The 22,845-nt window shown below is 41.4% G+C and overlaps 1 protein-coding gene across 11 annotated transcripts in view; it reads left to right on the top strand.

The window, feature by feature from the left end:
• Positions 1-1,442: 1,442 nt before the first annotated feature.
• ICA1 (islet cell autoantigen 1) overlaps positions 1,443-22,845 on the top strand; it is a 144,875-nt gene continuing 123,472 nt past the window's right edge. For 5 of the 11 annotated variants that reach the window (XM_049893311.1, XM_049893308.1, XM_049893312.1 and 2 more), the window contains exons 1-2: positions 1,443-1,560; positions 20,400-20,442. In XM_049893311.1, coding sequence (XP_049749268.1) covers positions 1,479-1,560; positions 20,400-20,442 — 125 coding nt within the window. In that variant the 5' untranslated portion in view covers positions 1,443-1,478. The other 6 variants (XM_049893318.1, XM_049893315.1, XM_049893317.1 and 3 more) reach the window with 4 other exon arrangements.

Raw genomic sequence — 22,845 nt, 5'->3', positions numbered from 1 at the left:
GGGTCAGCAGTTCAAATCTGCCAGGTGGTCCTTGGAAACCCTATGAGGCAGTTCTACTCGGTCCTATAGGGTCGCCATGCGTCAGAACTGACTCGACGACAATGGGTTTGGCTTGTTTTTGATGTTTGCTCAGCTCCACGTGTTGTGCCATTCTGAGACAGCCTCATATCCATCTATGACAGAGTATCCCCAAAGAATATATCCAAAGAATAATGTCAACTGTATAGGTTATGTAAATTTCTGGAGCTGTGGCATCTTATTACCTTTCTATTAAAATGCCAACATCTTCTCCTGCTATATTTTTTCTCTATTCATCCTGACCAGGCACCTTTGTATTTTGAGATTAACTGACATCTCTAGGTTCAGATAAGCCTGGAGTCACACCTTTGGTCAATATCCTATTGAATACTTTTATAGCACTTAGTAAAGCTCTTTCAGCATTGTCTTCATCTGTAAAATAGTGATAATAATTTTACCTACTGTCTTGGGAAACCCTATGGGGTCGCTATAAACTGGAATTAAGTCAACACCAATGGGTTTGGTTTGTTTTACTGGGTTGCTGTAGGGGTTAAATGTCAAGACTGCATATGCTTGGCACATAGCAAGCACCTCATTCATGTTAGCTATGGATTTCAAATTCTTCTGCATCATTACTCAGTAGCCACCTTTCATCCTGCCCTGTAAACGGTTTCAACTGGTGGCTACCAAATCACCCTATTTATAAATATCTAATATAATCAAGAATGGAGTTATAGCACATTGGGATTGTATTTCAGCATAAATAATTTTAGGAAGCCCTATTCCAACATTTTTTCTTCCCATGATCTGTACACTGCAAGGTATACCAGACACAGGCGTTTATTTCTTTCCTGGTGACAACGAATAAGAGAACATGAAACTGCTGTAAGCATCAACAATTGAAATACAAATACAAAACTTATCTTTTATATATTATAAAATACAGAATATATGGAAATAAAAAGTGTCTATTTTTTACATATACATAGCTGCTTTTCAACACAGCCTTTTTCATTTAAGCCAAACTTGGTTTCCAGGTTTAAAAGCAACCAAACCCGTCGCCATCGAGATGATCCCAACTCAAAGCGATCCTACAGGACAGAGCAGAACTGCCCCCATAGGGTTTCCAAGGACCGGCTGGTGGATTTGAACTGCCAACCTTTTGGCTAGTAGCTTTTAACCATTGAGCCACCAGGGCTCCTTCCAGTAATAGGCTTCTGTAATTTTTCTTGACATTGAAATCATTAAGTCTCTTGTCCCCTAAAGCCACAGAAATCTAACCTGGAAGCAAGCAGCACGCACTACGCACAGCACAGATGGAACCCTGGGGCATTCGTTATGGCTCCCACCTGTCGGCCAGGTCATTGTGACGCAAACGCTAGGGACACGTGGAACACCTGCAGGAGAGCAGGGGCGGGGTCACCCTGGGACGCAGATCCGAGCAGGGGATACCCCAGGAGATGGGGGTCAAGGAAAGACGCCAGGGAGCAGAGAGAGGGAGACGCACTCCCCCGACCCCTGTCCCGCCCCGCCCCAAAGAAGGTGAGGCCATCACTGCCTTCCTAGCTTCCCCGGGTCCCGGGGTCCTGCAGGGAGGAGCGCCCCGTCGGGCGTTTCGGGCAGGGGCGGGGAGTCGGCAGCAGCTCCCAGGCCCCACGCGTTCGCCGAGAGGCAGAAGGCGCCCGCTCCCCCCGGGCCGCCGCGCTGCGCTGCGCTGCGGCGCGCACGGGCTCGGCGGGCTGCTATTCCGGCTTGCAGCTGCCGCCGCAGGAAGGGCCGGCTCCTGAGCTCCCTCCGCCCCCTTTCCTCGCCTTCTGCTGACGCTGACGTCGGACGAGGGACCTGGAGGGACGTTCCGACCGCGGCCGGGAGGCTCCTGGGGGCCGGGGCTCCGAGGTACCTGCCCTCCGGGGCCGGGGCGGGAGCGCGCCGGGCGGGCTGCATGCTGCAGCGGGAGGCACCCGGCAGCCGGGGCAGTCGGGGGCTCCAGCCCGGGGCTTACTCCCCTGCCCTTTGCGGGCGGTGGGTGACAGGAGGGCCGTCACTCCTGCCCCTGAGCCCCGGGAGGGAACCGCAGCAGCCCCTTCCCCTCCCCCGCCTCCTCCCTCGGGCCTGGAAAGGTCTGGAGGATGCGCACGCCAGGAGAGCGTGCGTCAGCCCCCTGGGAGCGGAAGGAAGAGTTCTGGCCGCCGGCCCTATCTTTGGCCCCCACGCAGGGAGTACCCCCACCCACGCCACCGGACCCCACCCTACCCCACCCATGCTGTGCCTCGCCTTCCCGGCAGCTCCGGGCATAAGACCCCGAGGTCTCTTCTGACCAGGGACTTGCATCCAGGGCTGACTTGTTGACAAGTCCACCTGCCACGGCGCCTGACGTTTGCTTTTCCTCTTCGCCCTAATGCCGGTCTGTGCCGAGGGCGGCAGGGAGCAGATGGGGACCTTTTTATAACCGCCAATGCTAGGAGGCCTGAGCTTGGTTCCCCGCGGGGGAGGTGCTCACTAGTTTTGGATGTTTGGGGATTCCTGCAAGAATCCCTAAGCAGGCCAGGTCCCTGCAAACCTTGGCGCTCCGGTTTCCTTTGGGTGCTGCCTAGTCCGCCTTTCCTGCCCAGGGCTGTTGGAGCTCCTGCTTCCTCCGGAGACGGATACATCCTGTTATTGTGTCTGCCTTTGCCCAAAGCGGCCCCTATTAACCTTTCTCACTCTGATTTTACTTGGAGTGACTTAAAGCCCCTTAGATTTTCTTCGCGGTCTTGAAAGTACAAACGCCAAAAGGCATTAACTGCCTGGTTGAGAAGAGGTATAGCTCAGGTAATAGTGTTTTCTTCTGCTAGATAGTATAAAAAGTCAGAAGGAATAAGAATTTTGCCCGTGAACGTGGGTGGCAACCTTAATATCTGAGGTCTGATAACTTTAGAAAAATTATCAAGGCCTGGAATATATCACCAATTGGTTTCGAAATGATGTTGAAAGTAGGAAGGAAGGTACATAAGGCCTTGGCCATTAAATCCATGTAAATTATGACTCATTGCAAACATGTTCCCGTCCAAACGTTTCAGTAATCTCTCCAGAAAAATCTAAAATTGGTCTTGAGGGGTGAAGTAAATATTAATTTGAATCAATGCCCCATATTCTTACCTTCTATTTAAAACACAGACACACGTATTCTAAAAATGCTTGTCAGTGGATTTTCAAACCAAAGATCTTTTTAGGTTTCAGGCTTTATTTTTCAAATAACATCTTGTGTAGAGAATACCATGGGGGCAAAATCAATTGATAATCCTTGTTGTTAGTCCAGTCGATTCCACCTCATGGCAAGCCAGTAAGTGCAGAGTCGGACTGCTCCAAAGGGTTTTCCAGGCTGTGGCGTTTCAGAAACGGCCAGCCGTGCTTGTCTTCTGAAGCGCCTCCGGGTGTGTTTGAATTGCCGAGCTTTGGGGTAGTATCAAGTGCTTCACCGTTTGTGCCACCTAGGGGCTCCTTATAATCCTTAAAAGCTCGAATATCACTGTTTGGTTAAAAAAAAAAAAAGAGAGATATATATTTTTAATTTGTAGGACATGGGTACTGGGTTTTTCGGACATGTAGCTTTCAAGCTGTGCCTTTTTGTATTACATAAAAAAGAATCATTGTTGTCCAGTCGATTCCAACTTACAGCAACCCTATAGGACAGAGTGGAACTGCCCCATAGTTTCCAAAGAGCATTTGGTGAATTCAAACTGCAGGCCTTTTGGTTAGCAGCTGTAGCTCTTAACCAAAAAACAAACAAAGATGGTTGTTGAGTGCATTCCGACTTACGGTGGCCCAGTCTACGTATTACAAAGTAGAACTCCATAGGGTTTTCTTGGCTGTAATCTCTACACAATCAGGTCAACAGGCCTTTCTTCCCTGGTGCCACTGAGTGGGTTCGAACTGCTAACCTGTAGGTTAGAAATCGAATGCAAACTATTTGCGCCACCCAGGGACCTTACATCAGTGAATCTTTAGTAAATATAAGTTATGCAGACTTATGCTACAGTTAGTGGTACTTGTAATAGTGAAGAGAACTGAGGTTAAAATACTGACCCTGGATACTTTAGCCATGGATCGTGGAATGCTTACAGCCACTCAGTGGCATTTCCCTGGACAATTTAGTTTATAGCCATACACCTGAGTATTTGTCTGACTTTTCTGAGCATCTTTATTGCCATGCATATCTTTCCACATCAACCTTATGAGAAGTGCCGAAAATTTTGTTACTCAGAAGAAAACCTTCACTGCTACCTTTTCAAGGTATTTGATGAAACTACCTTTTTATTTTCAGGTGCAGACAGTTGTATCAGAGGGGGGTGTGGCAACTGTGATATGGCATACTACAGTAAATTTACATTGCTGTGAACTTTAAAGTTGGAGAAACCTCATACAGGAGGGTGTGGGGAAAGGTCAGGAAGAATTTTTCCTCTGTGTTAGTCAAGCTAGGCAGCTAGATGCTTAAGGGTAGGTGACCACGTTTATGATCAGTGCACTTGTAGCTACTGTCCTTTTTATTCCATCTGCAATACCAGATTTATGGGAACCGTGGAGAAGGATGCTATCTGCGCATCTTTGTGAGGCAACATAGAACACAAATTGATTAACTTTATTTTTACTCTCCCCCATCCTGAATTTGCCTCAGCCTACCATTAAATTCTAAGACTGATAGTGGAGAAAAAAATTTTCTTGACTCTCAAACTGTTATGTCCTATACACAGTCACATCTAGCACCTCAGAGGAAGTGCAGAGGTCACACAGGCTTTAGATTCTGATGGACCAGCACTGGAACCCCAGCTTCAACACTTAACTAGCCACAGGACTATGGGCAAGTTACTTAAACTCCTGAAGTCATCATTTCCTTATCTATGATGTTGTTGGGTATGTGGAGTCTGTTCCCAATCATACGACCCCATGCGACAGAGTAAAATGCCCCATAGCATTTTCTAGGCTGCAATTTGCTGGGTGGGTTGAAACAGCCAACGTTTCGGTTAGCAGCCAAGTGCTTAACTGTTGCGCCACAAGGGCAGGAAGATCCACCTGTGGGGTTGTAGTGGGGATTAGAGATAATATATGTAAATGCTTGGCACAATGAATAGGGCTCAAGTAGTAGATGCATTTATTCTTTCACGTGCTAAATACATGTGCTGTTTGTATCTGGAAAGGATACCACTGGCTTACCTGTGACAGGGTACCTGTTCCAATTTCGTTTTGAGTGATTGAAGTGATTTTATACCAATACTGAAAGCAGGCTTTTGAGAAAATACTCCCTGAAGTTGGGGAACGTAGTCTGTAGTTCAGGAACAAAGCAAAGCTAATTTGTTTTAGTGGGGGTTGATCTTCCAAGCCCCTGCCACTCAAAAGCCGTCAATGGACCAGTGGCATTGGCTTCCCTGGAAACTTGTTAGAAATGCAGAATCTTAGCCCTGGCCCTCCCAGACCTGGTGATTTTGAATCTACATTTTAACAAGATCCCCAGGCTATTCAAGTATACATTAAAGTTTGAGAAGCATTGCTCTACCCTGGTATTTCTCGAGATCTAGTGTCCAAAAGAATCACTCTGGGGTTTGTAAATATGGATCCCTGGCCTAGCCCCCTCACCACACCTGCTGTTAATCAACACCTTGGGTGGCTTTCCACCACTCTTTGAGAAACAGTGCCCAAACTTTATCCAGCACAGTGCTTTAAAATGGGCTTCTTCCTTGACAAAGCACTTTGGCAAACATGATCTTATTTGATATTCATCTCCTGTGAGGTAAATTGTTATTATAATCCCCATCAGTCTAATATGAAAATTAAGACTGCATCACAGTTCACCCTAGATAATACATGTGGTAGATCTGGTTTGGAACCTCTATAAACCCTAGTTAACCATGCTTTGATTACTTCAGCATCCAAAATGTATATAAATGATTTGCACAAATACTAATAAATGGACCAGGACAGGAATGACTATATGTAGTATTTTGTACATGTTTTTAAAATGAAATCTTCCTTCTGTGTGACTGTGGGCCAGTTACTTCAGGTAACTGTTTTTAAGCTTATGTTTCTCCAGCCATAAAATGGAGATGACATCTCCTTGGCAGTGTTGTGAGGATCAGCAGTGATATGTGTGGATCACACATATCTCAGTGTCTGAGAAGTGGTAGCTCTTCCATTAAAAGTAGCTACTTGGCCCCAATGTAAGTGAAACCAGTTGCCATCGAGTTGATTCCAACCCCATGTGTGTTGGAGTAGAACTGTTGTGGTAAATGAGTTCCTTTATGTGGCCTTTTGCCTTGGTTCTTTAGAAAAACGGCTTGAGAGATTTTTCCCCTAAGCCCTGAGGATTTACCTCTGCCCTAGTTTTTCTATCTCAGAGGGTTTGTTACTTTTTTCCAGGTCAGTTGAGATTTCCAGGGTAAATTGTAAACAACTTGATGGTTTGATACTTTTTGTCTGACCTGGGTTGCAGCCTGCCCTGTGATTGGTATGTACCTTGCTGGATTGGTCAATAGACTGTGCAAATGAGGTGTCTGTAGCCTACTATGCAAATGAAGTGTCTGTGGATTGGTTAGTTTGTGCCCCCCTCACTAGATGGGGCCATGCCTTAAAATTAACAAGCAGCCAACCCCACAGAGGTTTTTCAGACAGAAAGAAGCAGGAAGAGAAGCCGCAAACAGAATGAAGCAGAAGGAAGAAAAAAGAGAGAGGAGGCAAGGAACTTCCTAAAAGAGCTGTAACACGGGTCAAGGACTGTAACACTGAAGACAGCAAGAGCCCCAGAAGTGGCCTGGTGGCAGAGCTGACAGCAACAGGCTTGGAAGGGGCCCTGTGGCAAAGACAGTGGTGACAGCAGGGTCAAGAGCAGCCTGTCCCGAGGGGGCCAAGAGGAGCCTGTCCTCAGGGGCTGGAGAAAAGCCTTCTCTTAGGGGACCAAGAGGAGCTGAGAGAACTGTCCTGCACTGAAGATGGGAGACTTTGCCTACATGCTTCCTGTTCCTGATTGTCAGTTGTAGCCTGTTGATTCGGATTCAGAATTGTACTCTGTTACTTCCTTAATAAACCACTTAACTGTAAGTATGGTCTGTGAGTGCTATGTGGCCATCGCAACAGATTATCAAACTCAGAAGAGAAATAGAGAGTGCCGCAGGAGGTACGTTTGGTGTCAGAATTGGTAAAAATTCTGGAGAGTGGAGCTATATCCGACCTCCATCTCATAGGGATCAGCCTTGGGCTGATCTTGATTGGCATTGTTCCCCCTAAAGTTAGACAGGTTCTGACACTACTTCTACACTCATTTTCCAACTGTTTTCGATGGCTGATTTTTTAGAAGTAGATTGTCAGGCCTTCCTAGTCACCTCTGGGTCGACTTGAACCTCTAACCTTTCAGTTAGTGGCTGAGTCTATTAGCCATTTGCACCATCCAGGGCTCCAAATGTAGTGAGAGAGAATGAATTCATGAAAGGCTAGGGAAGATGGCCGTATTGCTCATGACGAGACTCCTCAGTCTTTCCTGCGAAGCCAGATGCCATCAAACATTTGTTGAGTATATGCCATGTACCATTCACTGTGCTAAGTACGGGGAGTCTTAAGACCCAGACCCTTCCTTGCCCTCAAGGAACGAACAACCTAGTAAGGAAGATAGACGAGTCAGCTGACAGTTACATTTCAGCAAAAGCAGGGAGGCATGGGGGGTAATGAAGCCCAAGGCACAGGTACCCCACTCAGATAGAAGGAAGAGAACCTGAAAAGCTTTTTGAAAGAGGTGACCCTTGAGTTGAGTCTTAAAGGGCCAATAGGAATTTGGCAGGTAAAAAAGGGTTGGAAGCAGGGAAAGCATTCCCAACAAAAGTGCCCACATACACAAGGCTCCAGAGGTAAGGGAGAAAATACTGGCCAATTTTCCTGATGTCTGGAACCTGATATGCATGTGTAGGAGCCTCAAGAGAAGCAGTTAGTGAGGCCATCTGTAATTAGCTCACAGTTGCCCTATATGTAGAGTGACCACAAAGATATCTGATACTTTTGAGAGAGTAAGACACTAAACATGAAAGAATGCCAGGACAATAAATATAAACCGAGACTGCAATAGGCAAACAGATGTATGCTCACCCTACTTATGTGCCATGGGAAGGGGTTTGGATTGGAGTGGACAGATACAGGAATAAGTTGCTTCTGAAAGCCTAGACTACATTCTGGCTTTTGAGATAGAAAGGACAAGATCTGTTTAATAGTTTTTTAGGAGTTAGAACAAAAAGAGCTTAGATATTGGCTGCAAAAGATGAGAAAATACATTTCCAAGTTGAGTCAGTGGATTTAGTGCTGGTAATCAATACACATAGCAACAACAAAACAATGTAGAGACCTCAGGAAGAAGAACTATATGGGGGTGGAGATGGAAAGAGAGAAGTTTGATTTTAGATGTGTTGGATTTGAAGTGCCCATGAGGCATCCTGGCGAAGATACACTAGGGAGAAGGAAATGTGGGTCTGGTGCTCTGGAAGGGTGTTTAGTTTTCGAAGTCTTCTGACACAACACTGGTGGTTGAAACCATGAGAGTGGATTAAATCACTGAGAGACCAAGTAAAATGTAACAGAAGATGGCTGAGTTTGGAGCCTTATGGATCACTAATGTATGCTATGTGGACGAAGGAAGAGGAGCTGAAAAAAAAAAAAAAAGGAAAAGGATCAGAAGTGTAGAGAATGTTTCCCCAGAAATCAAGGAAGCAAAGCATTTCAAGAAAAGGGGTGGGGGGGGGGGTGGGGGGAACATGGTCAAGGGCCAAGTGAGATAGGACTTGAGATAGACCCATAATGAAAGACTTTCTGTGGTATGGTGGAGAAAGGAACCAGCCTGTGTGGGCTTAGAAGAACTCTGACTGTGAAAAGGGGGAGGAAAAAAAAAAAAAGTTTTCAAGTCAATTCGGACTCAGTGATCCCATGTGTTGCAGAGTAGTGTTTTCATGGCTGTGACCTTTTGGAAGCAGATCTCCTAGCTTTCTTCCAAGGCACCTCTGGGTGAGTTTGAACCACAAGCCTTTTGGTTAGTAGTGGAATGCTTAACTATTTGCACCACCCAGAGACTCTAGAAGGAGGGAGAATGGTAACTAGAGAGGGAGAGAGATGGATTAAGGACAGAAAACAAGGGAAGCTGATTACCATTAAAGGGAAGGGATAATAGATGGACTGAGATAGGAAAATGGGGAAAAGGACACCATGTTTGATAAAGTAGAGGGCCAATGAAAATGAAGGAAACCCTCAATGAGATGGATTGACACGGCAGCCACAAAAAATGGACTCAAACATATCAACAATCATGAAGATGGTACAAGACCAGGCATTGTTTCATTCTGTTTTACGTAAGATCACCAAGACACAGAGCCAACTCTACCACAACTAACAACAAGGTGGGGAGGGCAAGGAGCAGAGACAAGAGTTACGGGAGGAGATATTCATGGACCTATCCCTTCTGAACCCTGGTGGTGTAGTGATTAAGTGCTACAGTTGCTAACCAAAAGGTCAGCAGTTCGAATCCACCAGGTGCTCCTTGAAAACTCTATGAGGCAGTTCTACTCTGTTCTGTAGGGTCGGTATGAGTCAGAATCGACTTGATGGCAGTGGGTTTCGTTTGGGTTTATCCCTTACAAAGCAGAGAAAGGGAACGGCAGTGGTTACAGTCATGGTGTTGCATTGTTCCTTATAAATGAGCAGTGATGCATAGAACATGGAAGCTAAGAAAGAAGGTACCCAGAGCAATGCCAAGGCCATCGTTTGCCACAGAGGACGAAGAGGGAGACTGCATCACCAGCCAGGGGGATTTTCTGCCCATTCCTAGTTTCAAGGACCATGACACACTCCCCCCCTTCTCCTTCCTGAAGGCCAAAAGTTGAATGTTCCTGTACCTAATGCCATTTCCTTAGTGTTGCTATGGGCAGCATTAGCGTCATTGTGAAGTATGTAATGTTTGTATTGGGTACCAGACCACTCCTCATTCACTTCCTGCTTTTCCTGTCACCATACTGCTGACCTGGAGCCCAGTGCTTCTGCAACTTCCTGGTTACTCTGCCTAGGCCTACCCAACCAGGCATAAGCCCCATGGCCCTGTCTTTCCTGATCTCCATCATAAAGCAACCAGTCTTGTGCCTTACTAGTGCAGGGCTATCCCCATAAATTTCTTTCCTGGGAAAGCAGAAAAAAGCTGGAAAAGAAATCTTTTATTAATTCTTAAAGAGCACCAGTTAGATGATGAAGTATAAGCAAGGCTGACTCTGTGAGTAGGAAGGACATGAAGGTATAGAGTTCTCGCTTTCAGTATGCTTCACTTTGCAGCTGACTCTTAAGGTCCTCTTCTACCTGCTCCCTCACCTGCCTGGACTGCCTTCATTCCTTGCTCGTAAACCAGCCCCAACTCAAAACATGATTTAACTGCTACAACTTAACTAAGGGAAGTCCTCAAATATGGGCCGTTTCTGGAGAAAGGAGGTGTGGTAGTGTGTTTACAGAATTCTGTGTGCAGTATAGATGTTTTATGGACCACATCTAGATGTCTGTGTGTTTCAGTAATTCAGGACTTTAATGAAACAGGGCTCACTCTGCCTCAGGAAAATTTCTTCAGTGCTGGGCCTCAGTTCCCTCACTGATGGAAGGAGGAGGTTGGACTAAATGAATTTTTTAGTCCTGTGCAGGCATAAGAAGTTACTTGATCATCTCTTTAAATGGCTTTAAATTATGCATGTAAACAACCTTAAAGAGAACCTTGTGAACATTAGTGCCTCCCATTCTGATTGTTAACATTATATTTATGTACAATTCCATGTAGTTGTAGTCTCTACATTCACAGTTTCTGTTTTTTCTTCACCATTGTATTTATGTTATTAACAATTGATAGCTTTCTCTATATTTGTATATGAATTATATGTAATATAATTTATTTCTACATATATGTTTATATTTATTGATTGTCCTCATTTTTGATGATCTTATAGTAGTCCATTCACAGATTCTCATGAATCTGATTTGAAACAAATAGTACCTTTTACACATGTATTTGGACCTTTTAAAATACAACTTACGGAAATGTAGAGTGTGGCCATTTTAGCAATCATTTAAAAATAGGCTATGTACATATGTACCTATATGATTTTTATCATTATAATAACATTTCTGACTGAATAATTGCCAGAGATTCTGGGAATAAAGAGCTGTTTTAAGCTTTTTGTAGGTAGGGCAGAAAATTGGGACACCAAATCATGAAATTAATTCCTAGGTCTTCCGTTGATTTGCTAATGCCTTAGACCTGTCCAATAAAAATATAATAGTAGCCACATATGTAATTTTAAAATTTTTACTAGACAGATTTTTTAAACATTAAAAGAAACACGCGAAATTAATTTTAATAATATATTTTATTTAATCCAAAATATTATTTCAACATAAAATATAATATTAAATATACAAAGCAGAATTATAAAATGTAAAGAAGTATGTAAAAATAATTAAATATAAAATAGAATGTTTAAATACACATGTATATACATATAATATGTAAATAGTTATATAAGACATATAATACATTGCCTTCAAGTCGATTCCGACTCATGGCGACCCTATAGGACAGGGTAGAACTGCTTCGCAGGGTTTCCAAGGAGCAGCTGATGGATTTGAACCGTAGACCTTTTGGTCAGCAGTCAAACAATCCACTGTACCACCAGGGCTCCTTAAGACATATACTATAAATATAAAATATGTAATTTTTATAAATATGAAATGTAAACGTAAAGTAAGAATGAGACATTTTACGTTGTTTTGTACAAGACTGTCGAAATCCAGTGTGTGTTTTATACTTACCAAAGCCAACAAACTAAACCCGTTGCTGTTGAATCAATTCTGACTGATAGCTCCACACAGAACAGAGTAGAACTGCTCCATAGGGTTTCTAGGAGCAACTGGTGGATGCTAACTGCCAACCTTTTGGTTAACAGCTGTAGCTTGCCACACCTCTTGGTTCCACTGCACCACCAGGGCTCCCGTGCCACCACAGCACATCTTAATTCAAATTAACCATATTTCAAATGTTCCGTGGTCTCATGTGTCTAGTGGTTGCCGTATTGTACAGCACAGTCTTATCTCAGATTATTTGTCCATAAAAGAAATTAAAGTTAGTGTCATAAATATTTGAAAGAGCCTTTTAAGTGGGAGAAAAATGTAGCAGTCTGCTTCCATAAAGATGACAGCCTTGGAAACCCTATGGGGCAGTTCTACTCTGTCACATGGGGTCCTGAGTCAAAATTGACTCAACAGCAATGGGCTCTAGGTTTTATAATTGGACTTCAACCATAAAACGCCATTTAAAATGTGATTTATGGTTAACATTTAGCCCTTTCATTTAATATTCTGTGCTGACAGTTGAAGAGTATAGTATTTCGTTATGGAAGTTGATTGAGACCTTTAACTAGGTGTTCCTTCATACTTCACCTTTTGAGGTTAAGCTTTTAGAGAAAAGCCCACCATAAATATTAGAGATTAAAATCTGTATGCTAAATCTGAGTTGGTGTTTGAGAGTCATATAAACCAGTTGAAATAAAATCAAAGGTGAATATAACTTATACAGCAGATCTTGTTTTGTTGCTTGTTTATTTTTTAAACTACACTTTTCTTTCTCAAAGGCAACCGTTGGTTCTTTTTCTGTTTTCAGTCTTCTAGTCCATATTATCTTTTTTGCTCTTACGAATTTCTCTTGGGTTTGTTTTTCTCACTTTGTTATTGCTGCCATGATTTTTGTTATAGCACAAAATGCACCATCAGTCATCCTTGAAAAGGGGACTTTAAGCAAGAAAAAGAGCAGCATTACCTGAGACCTCACCCTTGTGACCAGTTTGACTTTTATGCTTTGTTTTGTGAGGATGTAGTCACTATGAGTTGGAATCGAGTCCATGGCAATGGGGTTGGTTTGGGTTTTACTATTTTTAAATATTAATGTTTGCAATCATAGCATATTAGAGAATATCTTGGCTATTTTTTTAGTTTCTTAGTAGATAAAACATTATATTGATATTTTCCTCTGAGAAACGTCTCTTGGAATAGATCGTGATGGCTGAAATGTGCATGAGGTTGTGAATTTGCTTTTAAGAGTTTCAATCCCAGAATTCCTCCCTGTGAACCTGACCTTTAACCTGATGTTGGATGAGTCTCCATTTTTAAAATTCTAATTTCGTCATCTTTAATAATGAAGATGTTGTGTTCCTTATCTTTAAGCTTCCCCTAAAGATATAAATGTCTCTGAAAGTAACTAAAATTAGTTTCTTAGCTTTCAAGACTGAGGGCATCTAGACGTCAGCTAGCCTAGTCTGTTTTACAGGAGAGCAAAGTAAGGCCAGATAGCCAAAGTGACTTGATGGAGGCACAAGTTTGTGGCATATTCACAGATTTACCGGCTTTTATTTTATATTGAGTAGCATGTTGGGAGATGAATTATATTGGCAATAAAAATATTTACCTTAGAATATAATTTTGATAGTTTTAGGGAGTTATTAAGCTTAATCTCTGTGTTTAATACTTGATGGAGCCCTGGTGGTAGAGTGGTTAAAAGCTCAGCTGCTAACCAAAAGGTCAGCAGTTCAAATCCACCAGCTGCTCCTTGGAAACCCTATGGGGTAGTTCTACTCTTCCTGTAGGGTCACTATGAATCAGAACCGCCTCAAGGGCACCTAACAACAACGTATAATACTTGAGCTGTTTTGAAATGTAAATGAAGCGATCATTTTAAAATATCCTCTGACTCTATTTCATTGACAGAAAATGCAGATTTTAGCAGTGACTTGCAGCTGTAGGGTTTAAATAAAAACTCATCCATCTTTTTGCTTCCTTAGAATTCTTTTGTAAGATTTGCTGACTCACAAAATTAAAGCATGACCCTGTTTCACATTTACTTGTCAATCTATGAAATGGTAACAGTCATTTGCAGGTGACACAAAACTCACCTAGACACAGAATCCATTTAAAATTATATAGAATGCTTGAATAATCATAACCTCATCAAAATCTAAAAGTTCAGGCTGTGTGATAATCTGAGAGAGAGGAAAAATGCCCATTAAAAACTAGCCAAACCATATTACTTTAATTAATGCTTAGCTTTTGAAAGGGTAGGAGTTTAATTCAACTTTTCACCCACCATAGACATCTCCCTTTCTCAGCTGTGTAGGGGCATTATTTGGTTAATCGAGATTCTTAAAATAATAATTAATAGTTAATTATGCCATTTTTTCACTAATTCTACTGAAATTATTTTAATATACACAGAGCACCCTTGCTTTCTCTTCACAGGAAATTAGAAAATCATTAACACAAAAGAAAGTGACTAGAGATAAACATCTAGGAAAAAAATGGAAGAATACTTTGTACAAAAGAAATGTATGAACATTAAATTATTTTTTAACTCAGTACCTAGCACCTCTGACACATTTGTATTTCTTCTGTTCATTAGACAAGTCATCAGGAGCCTGCATGGACACCCCGGTTCTGATGCTAGTTGGCTCTGTGGTCACAGGCCTGTTACAGGCATCCATTTTAAAAGGAAGAGACTTCATTCAGTTGTTTCTCCACTCCCTTTATGCTCTAAGTTATATGACTTGTGTAGTTCTGAGATTATGTACCAGAGAAATAACCCCAAAGACGTGCATCGCCTCGGATCATTTGAAAGGCCTAATAGACTAGGAAAAAGCACAAAAGCATACGTTTCCACTTCTCTGAAAATTTATTTATAACATTATTGCATAACACCTGAATTTGAGTGAGTGAAAGAACAAAATGTTGAAAATAACAAAATATTACCAAATATTTCCAGATGAAGTTGATCTCTAAAAAAAAATGGGAAGATGGAGTAAGGAGAAGGTTATCAGAGCTAGTACGGTGTGATTGGAAGCTAAGTGCAAGGCACGTGCCACAAGTTTCCAGCATTTGTGATGGGCGGTCAAAAGACTAGCTGCCTAACAAAGACAGGGCATAGAAGGTGCTCACTAAGTGTGAAATAAACTCCATGGAATGCCAGCCCTTCAGTGGCTACAGAGTAAATCTAAATGCTGAAAGCAGCACGCAGTGTTCTCAAAGACTGGCGCCTCTGCCTCCCCAGTCACGTCTCCTGTCTCTTTAAGTTGTAGTAATGTACAACTGCTTATGGATGCTGTGCACGCTTCCACACACACCATGCCGTTCTTCTGTGGAAGCATTTGTTCATTGCTTCCCATCCACCTGGAATAAGATCTCTCACGTACACTCTTAACCTTTGCTTGGCCAGCAACTGCTGATTCTTAGAGCCTCACTGTAGAGGCCATGCTGGAACCAGCTTTATGCCCCCTGCTCTTTGTTCCTCTCACCCTTGGTGCCTTCCATGGCACTCATGGTTAGCATCCCCTGACTGCAGATTCTCCTTTTCAGTCATATGCAGTTAGTCCCCAAAAGTCTGTGGCATGGGATGATGTGTAATTTTACTGAGGTGTGGTTTTAAAGAATCGTTCTGTATTTCCTCAAACATAAGAAGCTGTTGGTTGTAAGATCCTACCATTATTTTATGTTCCGTTAAGAAAGAAAAATGACAGCCAATTAAACTGTTATCAAGCTATGGATTGTAAGATACATGGCAGTCTCAGTAATGTTGAAATGTGAACAGAGTTGTGCCTTAGATTCAGTGATCTAGAATGCTGTGAAGCTGGTGTTTGGGAGTGAGTTGGTTTTACTAGGGAGGTGATCCTAACACATCATTTTGCATCCACATTGTTGCAAGACTCTTCTCCTGAAAAGTGTATTTCTTGTGGGGGAAAAATGGCCCACTTTCCAAAGAAAGCTAAATGTCAGTCTGCATACCGACTGAAGAGCTCTAACATAGAGCTAGAAAATAGGAATTTTGAATAAATTAGGAAAATAACAAATTTGGCCATGGCTCACATCTGCATCATCTACCATATGCTCAGCACAGATACAAGAAAAAGCAATTCTGGACTCAGTTTCAGCTAGTATTCCAACTAATAGTAACAATAATAAAAAATGTGCACTGAATAAAAGAGAGAATTCTACTGCCAAAGTTGGAAAGGTGATTGAGACATGAAACTGCACAGGAAACACAGCTCTTATGAATGTGATCCAAGGGGAAGCCAGTTGCCTGTTGAAATATTTTTTGTGGAGTAATAATGGAGTTGAGTATACCATTATGGTGAAATGACTACTAATCTTATTTTGACTCTGAGTAAGGGTTAGCTCAAGAATTTTTGCATAATTCAAATGTAAAGTGCTACCAGCTAACTCTACTGCCTCTGAGAAGCTCATAGCAGAACAAATGATCAGTGCAGTCAAAGCCAGCCTGTATGGAATGAAAATGCCTTCCCATACTGTATTTCCAAGGAGAAGAATCCAGAATAAGGGTTTAAGGCAGTCAAGGACTGACTCAGCTACTTTGTAGCCATGTGTCAAACTTTTAAGTTTATACCAGGCTTGCTTTATCATTCTGTGAACCTGAGGGTATTAGGAAGAAACTTTTGATCATATATTGGCTGTCCAATTTGTTCAAAATTGTCTTTTAAATGGCCGTAGGGAGTAAAGACAAGTAGAACAGCTTGTTCTAGTCTTTTACCTCCCAATATCAGTGGATAAAATTGACTCAGTACAGTAAACATATGTGAAGAAGAAGAATGAGCCTAGTTGTTATTGCACACGAGAAAATCCAAACTCATCGCTGTGGAGTTGATTCCAGCTCATGGCAATCCCGTGCGTGTCAGAGTAGAATTCTACTCCACAGGGTTTTCAGTGGCTCTGATCTTTTCGAAGTAGATCAGCAGGACTTTCTTTCAAGGCATTGCTGGGTGGATTCAAGCCACCAAGCTTTTAGGCAATTAGTAGCCAAGTCTTAACTGAGTTACCCAGGGACTCTAACAACTCTTCAGAAAAAATCTGACTAAAGTATTCTTCTTCCCCTGTTGTCCCAGTTTTGGCCACAGGGCAAGATAGTCTCTCTTAACCAGATGGGTGTGGCTGACAGCAGTTATGGTTTTAATGCCTGGTCTTGGATCATGTGGTGACCACACTGCAACCTCATGAAGGTCTAGCCTGGGAAAGTTGAAGGGGATTAGGTGGGTGCTCCGAGTGTTATCTGAGAATTAGATGCTAACCTCAGCAGCAGTCCTACCTCTGAGAAGGGAGACACCCTTCTTCATTTGTGTCTTAGATAAAGAGTCTGCTCCTCACTGACTCCTCTTCCCCTTGGCAGTTATAGCAAAATTACTTGCTTTTCGTTGACCTATTAACTCAGGCCCCTACTTCTTTGAGCAGATCCTAAGGATTATTGGCTCATCTGCTTTGTCTTCCTCAGGAAGACAAAATTGAGTGAAACACATTCATGTCAAGTTTTGCTTACAGTAACAAGGTTCGTGCTTTTGCCTTTGTCACCATGGTATTCAGAATTAATAAGCAACTTTGATACTCCCAGGGCAAGATGGTCACAAGCAGAACTTCAGAAAGTCCTTGTACCATTAGAACACTCAAGACACAACCCCGTGGATTCTGGACTCTTTTCATTAGTGCCTTGTGTTAGAAGTAGAGCAATAGCTTCTTTTGTAGAATCATTAACTTAATTATTAGCTAATCATAGACTTTACTGCATTTTTCAGGAGAAAATTATATTTTCTAGCAGATGTTAGAAATTTGGGGGTTCATGAAGGTCTTTTTATATGTCCCTTGCAAATGTCAAGGGTCAGTTGTACCTGGAAATTATATCTGTATGTCTGTCTTTCCCTCTAGATCTGCACTGGCCAATACTATAGCCACTAACCACATTTAGCTATTGAGCATTTAAAATGTGGGTAGTATGAATCGAAATAAGCTTTAAGTGTAATTTTGGAGACTTAGTACATAAATAATGTAAACTATATTGTTAATAATTTTATTCTGATTACATGTTGAAATTATATTTTTGATATATTGGATTAAGTAAAATTATTAAAATTAATTTCACTGTTTCTTTTTACTTTTTAATATGGCTATTAGAAAATTTAAAATTACGTAGTGACTCACAGTGTATTTATATTGAGCAGTGTTAGTGTAGTCTATAAATTCCTTGATAGGAACTTATAGCCTGGCACATATTAATTAGATGTTCAGTGTATTTTCAATAAACTAAACTATTGAGCTGAAATGAATAAATGGATAAGGATTGTGAAGATTTTTTTTGAAGCAGTGATTTTGACACTGAGTTTGGAAAGTGATAGAACAAGATGAGATGGATCATGTCAGGAAACCTTTAGGTGTTTATTATTGTCCCTAGTGTGTGTGCCAGAAACGTATAGAAGAGACATGAGCCTAAGCTACAGCTGCCTTGTCATCAGACATTCAGCAAAGCCCCGTAGAGGTGACCTGATTTGGGCCATTCATGACTCCTTTTCTCTCATGCCATATAATCCAGCAGTTTGTTCAAGACCCATTTCCAGAAAAGATTTTCCTATGGACCATTTAGCTGTGATTCTCAGACTTTAATGTCCTTAAGAATTACTTGCAAAGCCTGTTGCAAATGCAGATTCCCAAGCCCACTCTCATAGATTCTTGCTGAGTAGATAAGGGATGGGGCCAGAAATCTGCATATTAGCACCCCAGAAGATTCTAGTTCAAGTGGTCTGTAAACAATACCTTGATCATAATCACAGGCAAACATACATCAGCCTATAGCATCATCGTATGGAAAACCAAACCAAACCCTTTGCTGTCTAATTGATTCTGACCCCTGGTGACCCACAGGACACAGTAGAACTGCTCCGTAGAATGGCTGGTGCATTTGAACTGCCACCCTTTCAGTTAACAGCCGACCACTTAACCACTGTGCCACCAGGGCTCCATACAGCATCATAATCTGGGAATAGCCTAAAATCTAGATAGAAGGATCTGTTTGCTCAGTGGCTATTAGCTATTACACTGTAAGGAGCTTGAGATGTTAGGTATTTTAATCATCAAAAAGTAATCGAGGAATACTAACTATCCTATAGTTCATGGGGAAATCTAACTGAGGTGAAGAGTATAATGATTTTGTTTCCTTTGCACCTCTTTCTATGTAAAATTTTGGTTCAAGCTCAGTGAAGTGAGAGTGCACTTGGCAGTGAAGCTGTGTGGGTGGCAAGAGGACTGGAAGTTTGTGGCCTCTTTACAGTTGTACTGAGTGAAGGACAGAGCTTACTCATCATGAACATCACTCCCAAAGCAACTTGTCCAAATGCCTCGGTGCACTCGGCGATATTGACAACGAGATGGTTGCCAAAGCAAATTCCCTTGTTCCCCTCTCCTGATGCCTGAAATTTCAACACCTTAACTTTGTTCCCTTCAAACATTTTTAGAAGCCTAGCAAAACTCTAATTGTTTTAAGGGTACTGGATGGACCCTTTCTGAGGCCGAGGGAGGAGGACTGATTTTGTAAAGCAGTCAGAACTACTCATGTGCTGCATACTCACTCTGGCAGCCTACGGTTCTGAGTTCCCCACTCTCTCCGGTAAGGTAACTGGTGGGCAAGTGTAGGCTGATGTAGCTGGGCAGGTTGACTCTGCCTGTGGAGTTAGCTAGCTGCTGTGAGTGGGGCAAACAGAATGAAGGACAAAGGCATTAATTGACTCCATTATTTACAAATGAAATGAAAATGTAATTCTAGGCCAGTCATAGCTAAAATAATCATTTTTTTTCCTCCCTTGGTATCCCATGATAGCCTATCAACTTATTTTGCTTTTTTTTTTGTTGTTGTTGTTGCTGTTATTTTGCCTTGTTTTTGCTGTGCCCTGGTTCCATTTGTGAAAAGATTTATTATGAAATATTTCAAATCTATAAAGAGGCATATGAATATAATAGACTTAAACCACCTACCTTAACAAAGAGAACTTTATGTGTACAGTTGAAGGCCCAGCTCTCCCCTGCAGTGGTGACCACTATCCAGAATTTAGTGTTCATCATCCCTAAGGAATTCTTTATACCTTGACTGTGTAACATTTGTATTCCTCAACAATGTATAGTACTGATCTTGCATTTTATAAACTTTATGTAAAAGGTGTATTTTCTGTAGTCTTCTGCAGCCTGCTTTTCTCATCCACACTCTGCCTGCTCACTGACAGTTCAGTGGAGATTTTCCTTCCAGTGTTAACTGGCTCAGCTATTCTCGACACCTCTGTGCAGTGTTGTTGTGTAATATCATTTGGCCCCTAAAATACAACTGGAAGTGGCTTAGATTGAAAGTTTTATAAAAGTGTCAAATTAATGTATAATTATAATATTTTTTTAAATATAGTATCTAACTATTACACATTTGTTTTATTTCAGGTTGTAATATAACTTATCTTCTCATGCTTTTTCCCTGTCCCTTCTCCCCAAATCATCAGCAGTAGAAAAAGAAGAAGGAAAAAACATGTCAAGACACAGATGGTAAGTAATTTGTAGTCTTTTTTTAAATGAGAGTCTATTAAAAGATGAAGGAACATACTGTTCGCTCAGTAAATGTCCATTGAATGGAAAATCGAGAGACACATTAGCAGTAAAATAACCTGTCAGCCCCTATCCAATGTTGAGTATAATCAAGCTCAAGATCACTATTAAATGTAAAAACTATGTACCAAAAATGGTACAGATTCTTACCGAATATGTTTTCTGTGTAATAAATGCATTTATGTAAAACTTTCTCTTGGAAAGTCTGGTTTTTTCTTAACTACCATTTTTTTAATGAACTGATATATTTTTATCAATATTTTATTTACAGCTTCTAACATTAGCTGTAAAGTTAAGGGAATTTTATGCAGGACAGCTGTACAATAACAAATAATTTTACAAACACACGACTCAGACTCATGATTTTATAGTCATGACATTAAACCCTCATGAACACTCAGGAGCCAATCACTGTTGGACATATATGAAAAAAAAAAAATTCTGGGTAAAATCAATGTGGTAATCCTATGGCTTTGTCAGCTCTATAAGTTATATGCCTGCAACACAGCTAAGCAACATGTTAAGCCTCTTATAAATTCCAGATCTGTTTCATAAACCCCTGAGTCATCAAAGAATTTTTACTTTCTTTAATTTGTATTATGAAAAAAATGTGGTGCATGTTTTCATTTTTCAAATATACAATTAATTAAAATAAGGAATGCCCTTTTTAATCCCTCTACACCCAACCAGGCCCATGTCTTCTATAATATCAAATGCCAGACTTCAAAAGGATTTTTGCATGTGTTAAAATGTAAGGAGTTTTTAAAAGTAATTAATAAATTGCTAAGGAATTTAATTTCCCTGAGTATCCCATTTGACGGTTCTTTAAGAGTTGCCAGGCTTTTTAATTTTTCCTTCTTGCATCGTGACAATGGGATGGTTTCATCCTATGACCTGCATAATGATTGTCACATCCAGGCAGCAGGTCCAAGCAAGAAGGTAGTCACTCACCTGAAAGAATGGAGTGCCCCAAGAAGTGTGCCCTTCTCTCTCTCTTATTTGACCTGCCTTTTCAGAACTTGCTAAAACGCAGGAGCTGCATGATACATTGAAATGAGCACTGGACTGGGATTTCGTTGTTGTTATCTGTGTCATCGAGTCGATTCCCACCGACCGTATAAGTAAAACAGGGTAGAACTGTCCCATCATGTTCCCTAGGCACTAATCTCTAAGAGAGCAGAGCACCAGGTCTTTTCTCCCACAGAGCCATTGAGGGCTTTAAACTGCCAACCTTTGGGTTAGCAGCTGAGTGCCTAACCATCGTACCACCAGAGATCCTTGGACTTGGGCTTAGAGACCTAGATTTTAATTCTTTGTGGCTTTGGGCAAGATTCTTAACCTTTTGAAACCTAAGATTCCACATTGCATTAGATCTCCAAAGTTTCTCCACTTTCTTTTTTTCGAAATGGAATTTTTTTTTTTTTTTTTTTGCTGTTAGTCCATTAAAAAAAAAAAAAGATACAATACAAAGAAGTCTGTCCCATTCTCCACTCTTGGAAGTCCCATCCTTCTGAAATAACCACAGTCAATATGTTGGGATATATTCTTCCTGACTTTTAATGTATGTATTATGTAGAGAGGGAAACCCTGGTGGCGTAGTGGTTAAGTGCTACAGCTGCTAACCAAAGGGTCAGCGGTTCACATCCGCCAGGCGCTCCTTGGAAACTCTGTGGGGCAGTTCTACTCTGTCCTATAGGGTCGCTATGAGTCTGAATCGACTCGACGGGGTGCTGGGTATGTAGAGAGAGTATATTTACATAAATATTATATGTATTTTGTATAACATACTTTCTGATGTAAACTCATAATAAAACTTTTAAATAATGCAGAAAGATGTAAAGTAGAATGTCAAAGTCCCCTATAATCTTACTCCAAAGATAACCAGAGTTAAGGAAGTCATCTAACACCCTTTCTGACTCATTTTAGAATAAATGCGTGATACGAATATTGTAAATGTTATCTGGAAGGAGAATATGACTCATCAAGTTTTGAGACATTGATATTTTTTACATAATAGTACAGAGCAGGAGTACTTGGATGGTGCAAATGGTTAACATGCTAGGCTGTTAACTAAAAGGTTGGTAGTTCAAATCCACCCAGAGATGCCTCGGAAGAAAGGCCTGGCAGTATACTAAATGAAAAATTAGCCATTGAAAACCTTGTGGCACACAGTCTTCTCCAATACACATGGAATTGCCATGAGCCGGAATCAACTCTATGGCACCTGGTTTGGTTTGGTTTTGTTAGTATAGGAAACTAATGTTTTAGGGCACAAGTCTGGCACATTTTAAACGGCGATGGAGTGGAGTGCAAAGGTCCTGTGTCGGCTTTTGGAATAGAAAC

Source organism: Elephas maximus, chromosome 8, assembly GCF_024166365.1.
Source record: "Elephas maximus indicus isolate mEleMax1 chromosome 8, mEleMax1 primary haplotype, whole genome shotgun sequence".
Lineage (NCBI taxonomy): Eukaryota > Metazoa > Chordata > Mammalia > Proboscidea > Elephantidae > Elephas > Elephas maximus.
The sequence above is the reverse complement of the archived record's forward strand: the minus strand, read 5'-3'. Positions and strand labels throughout refer to the sequence as shown.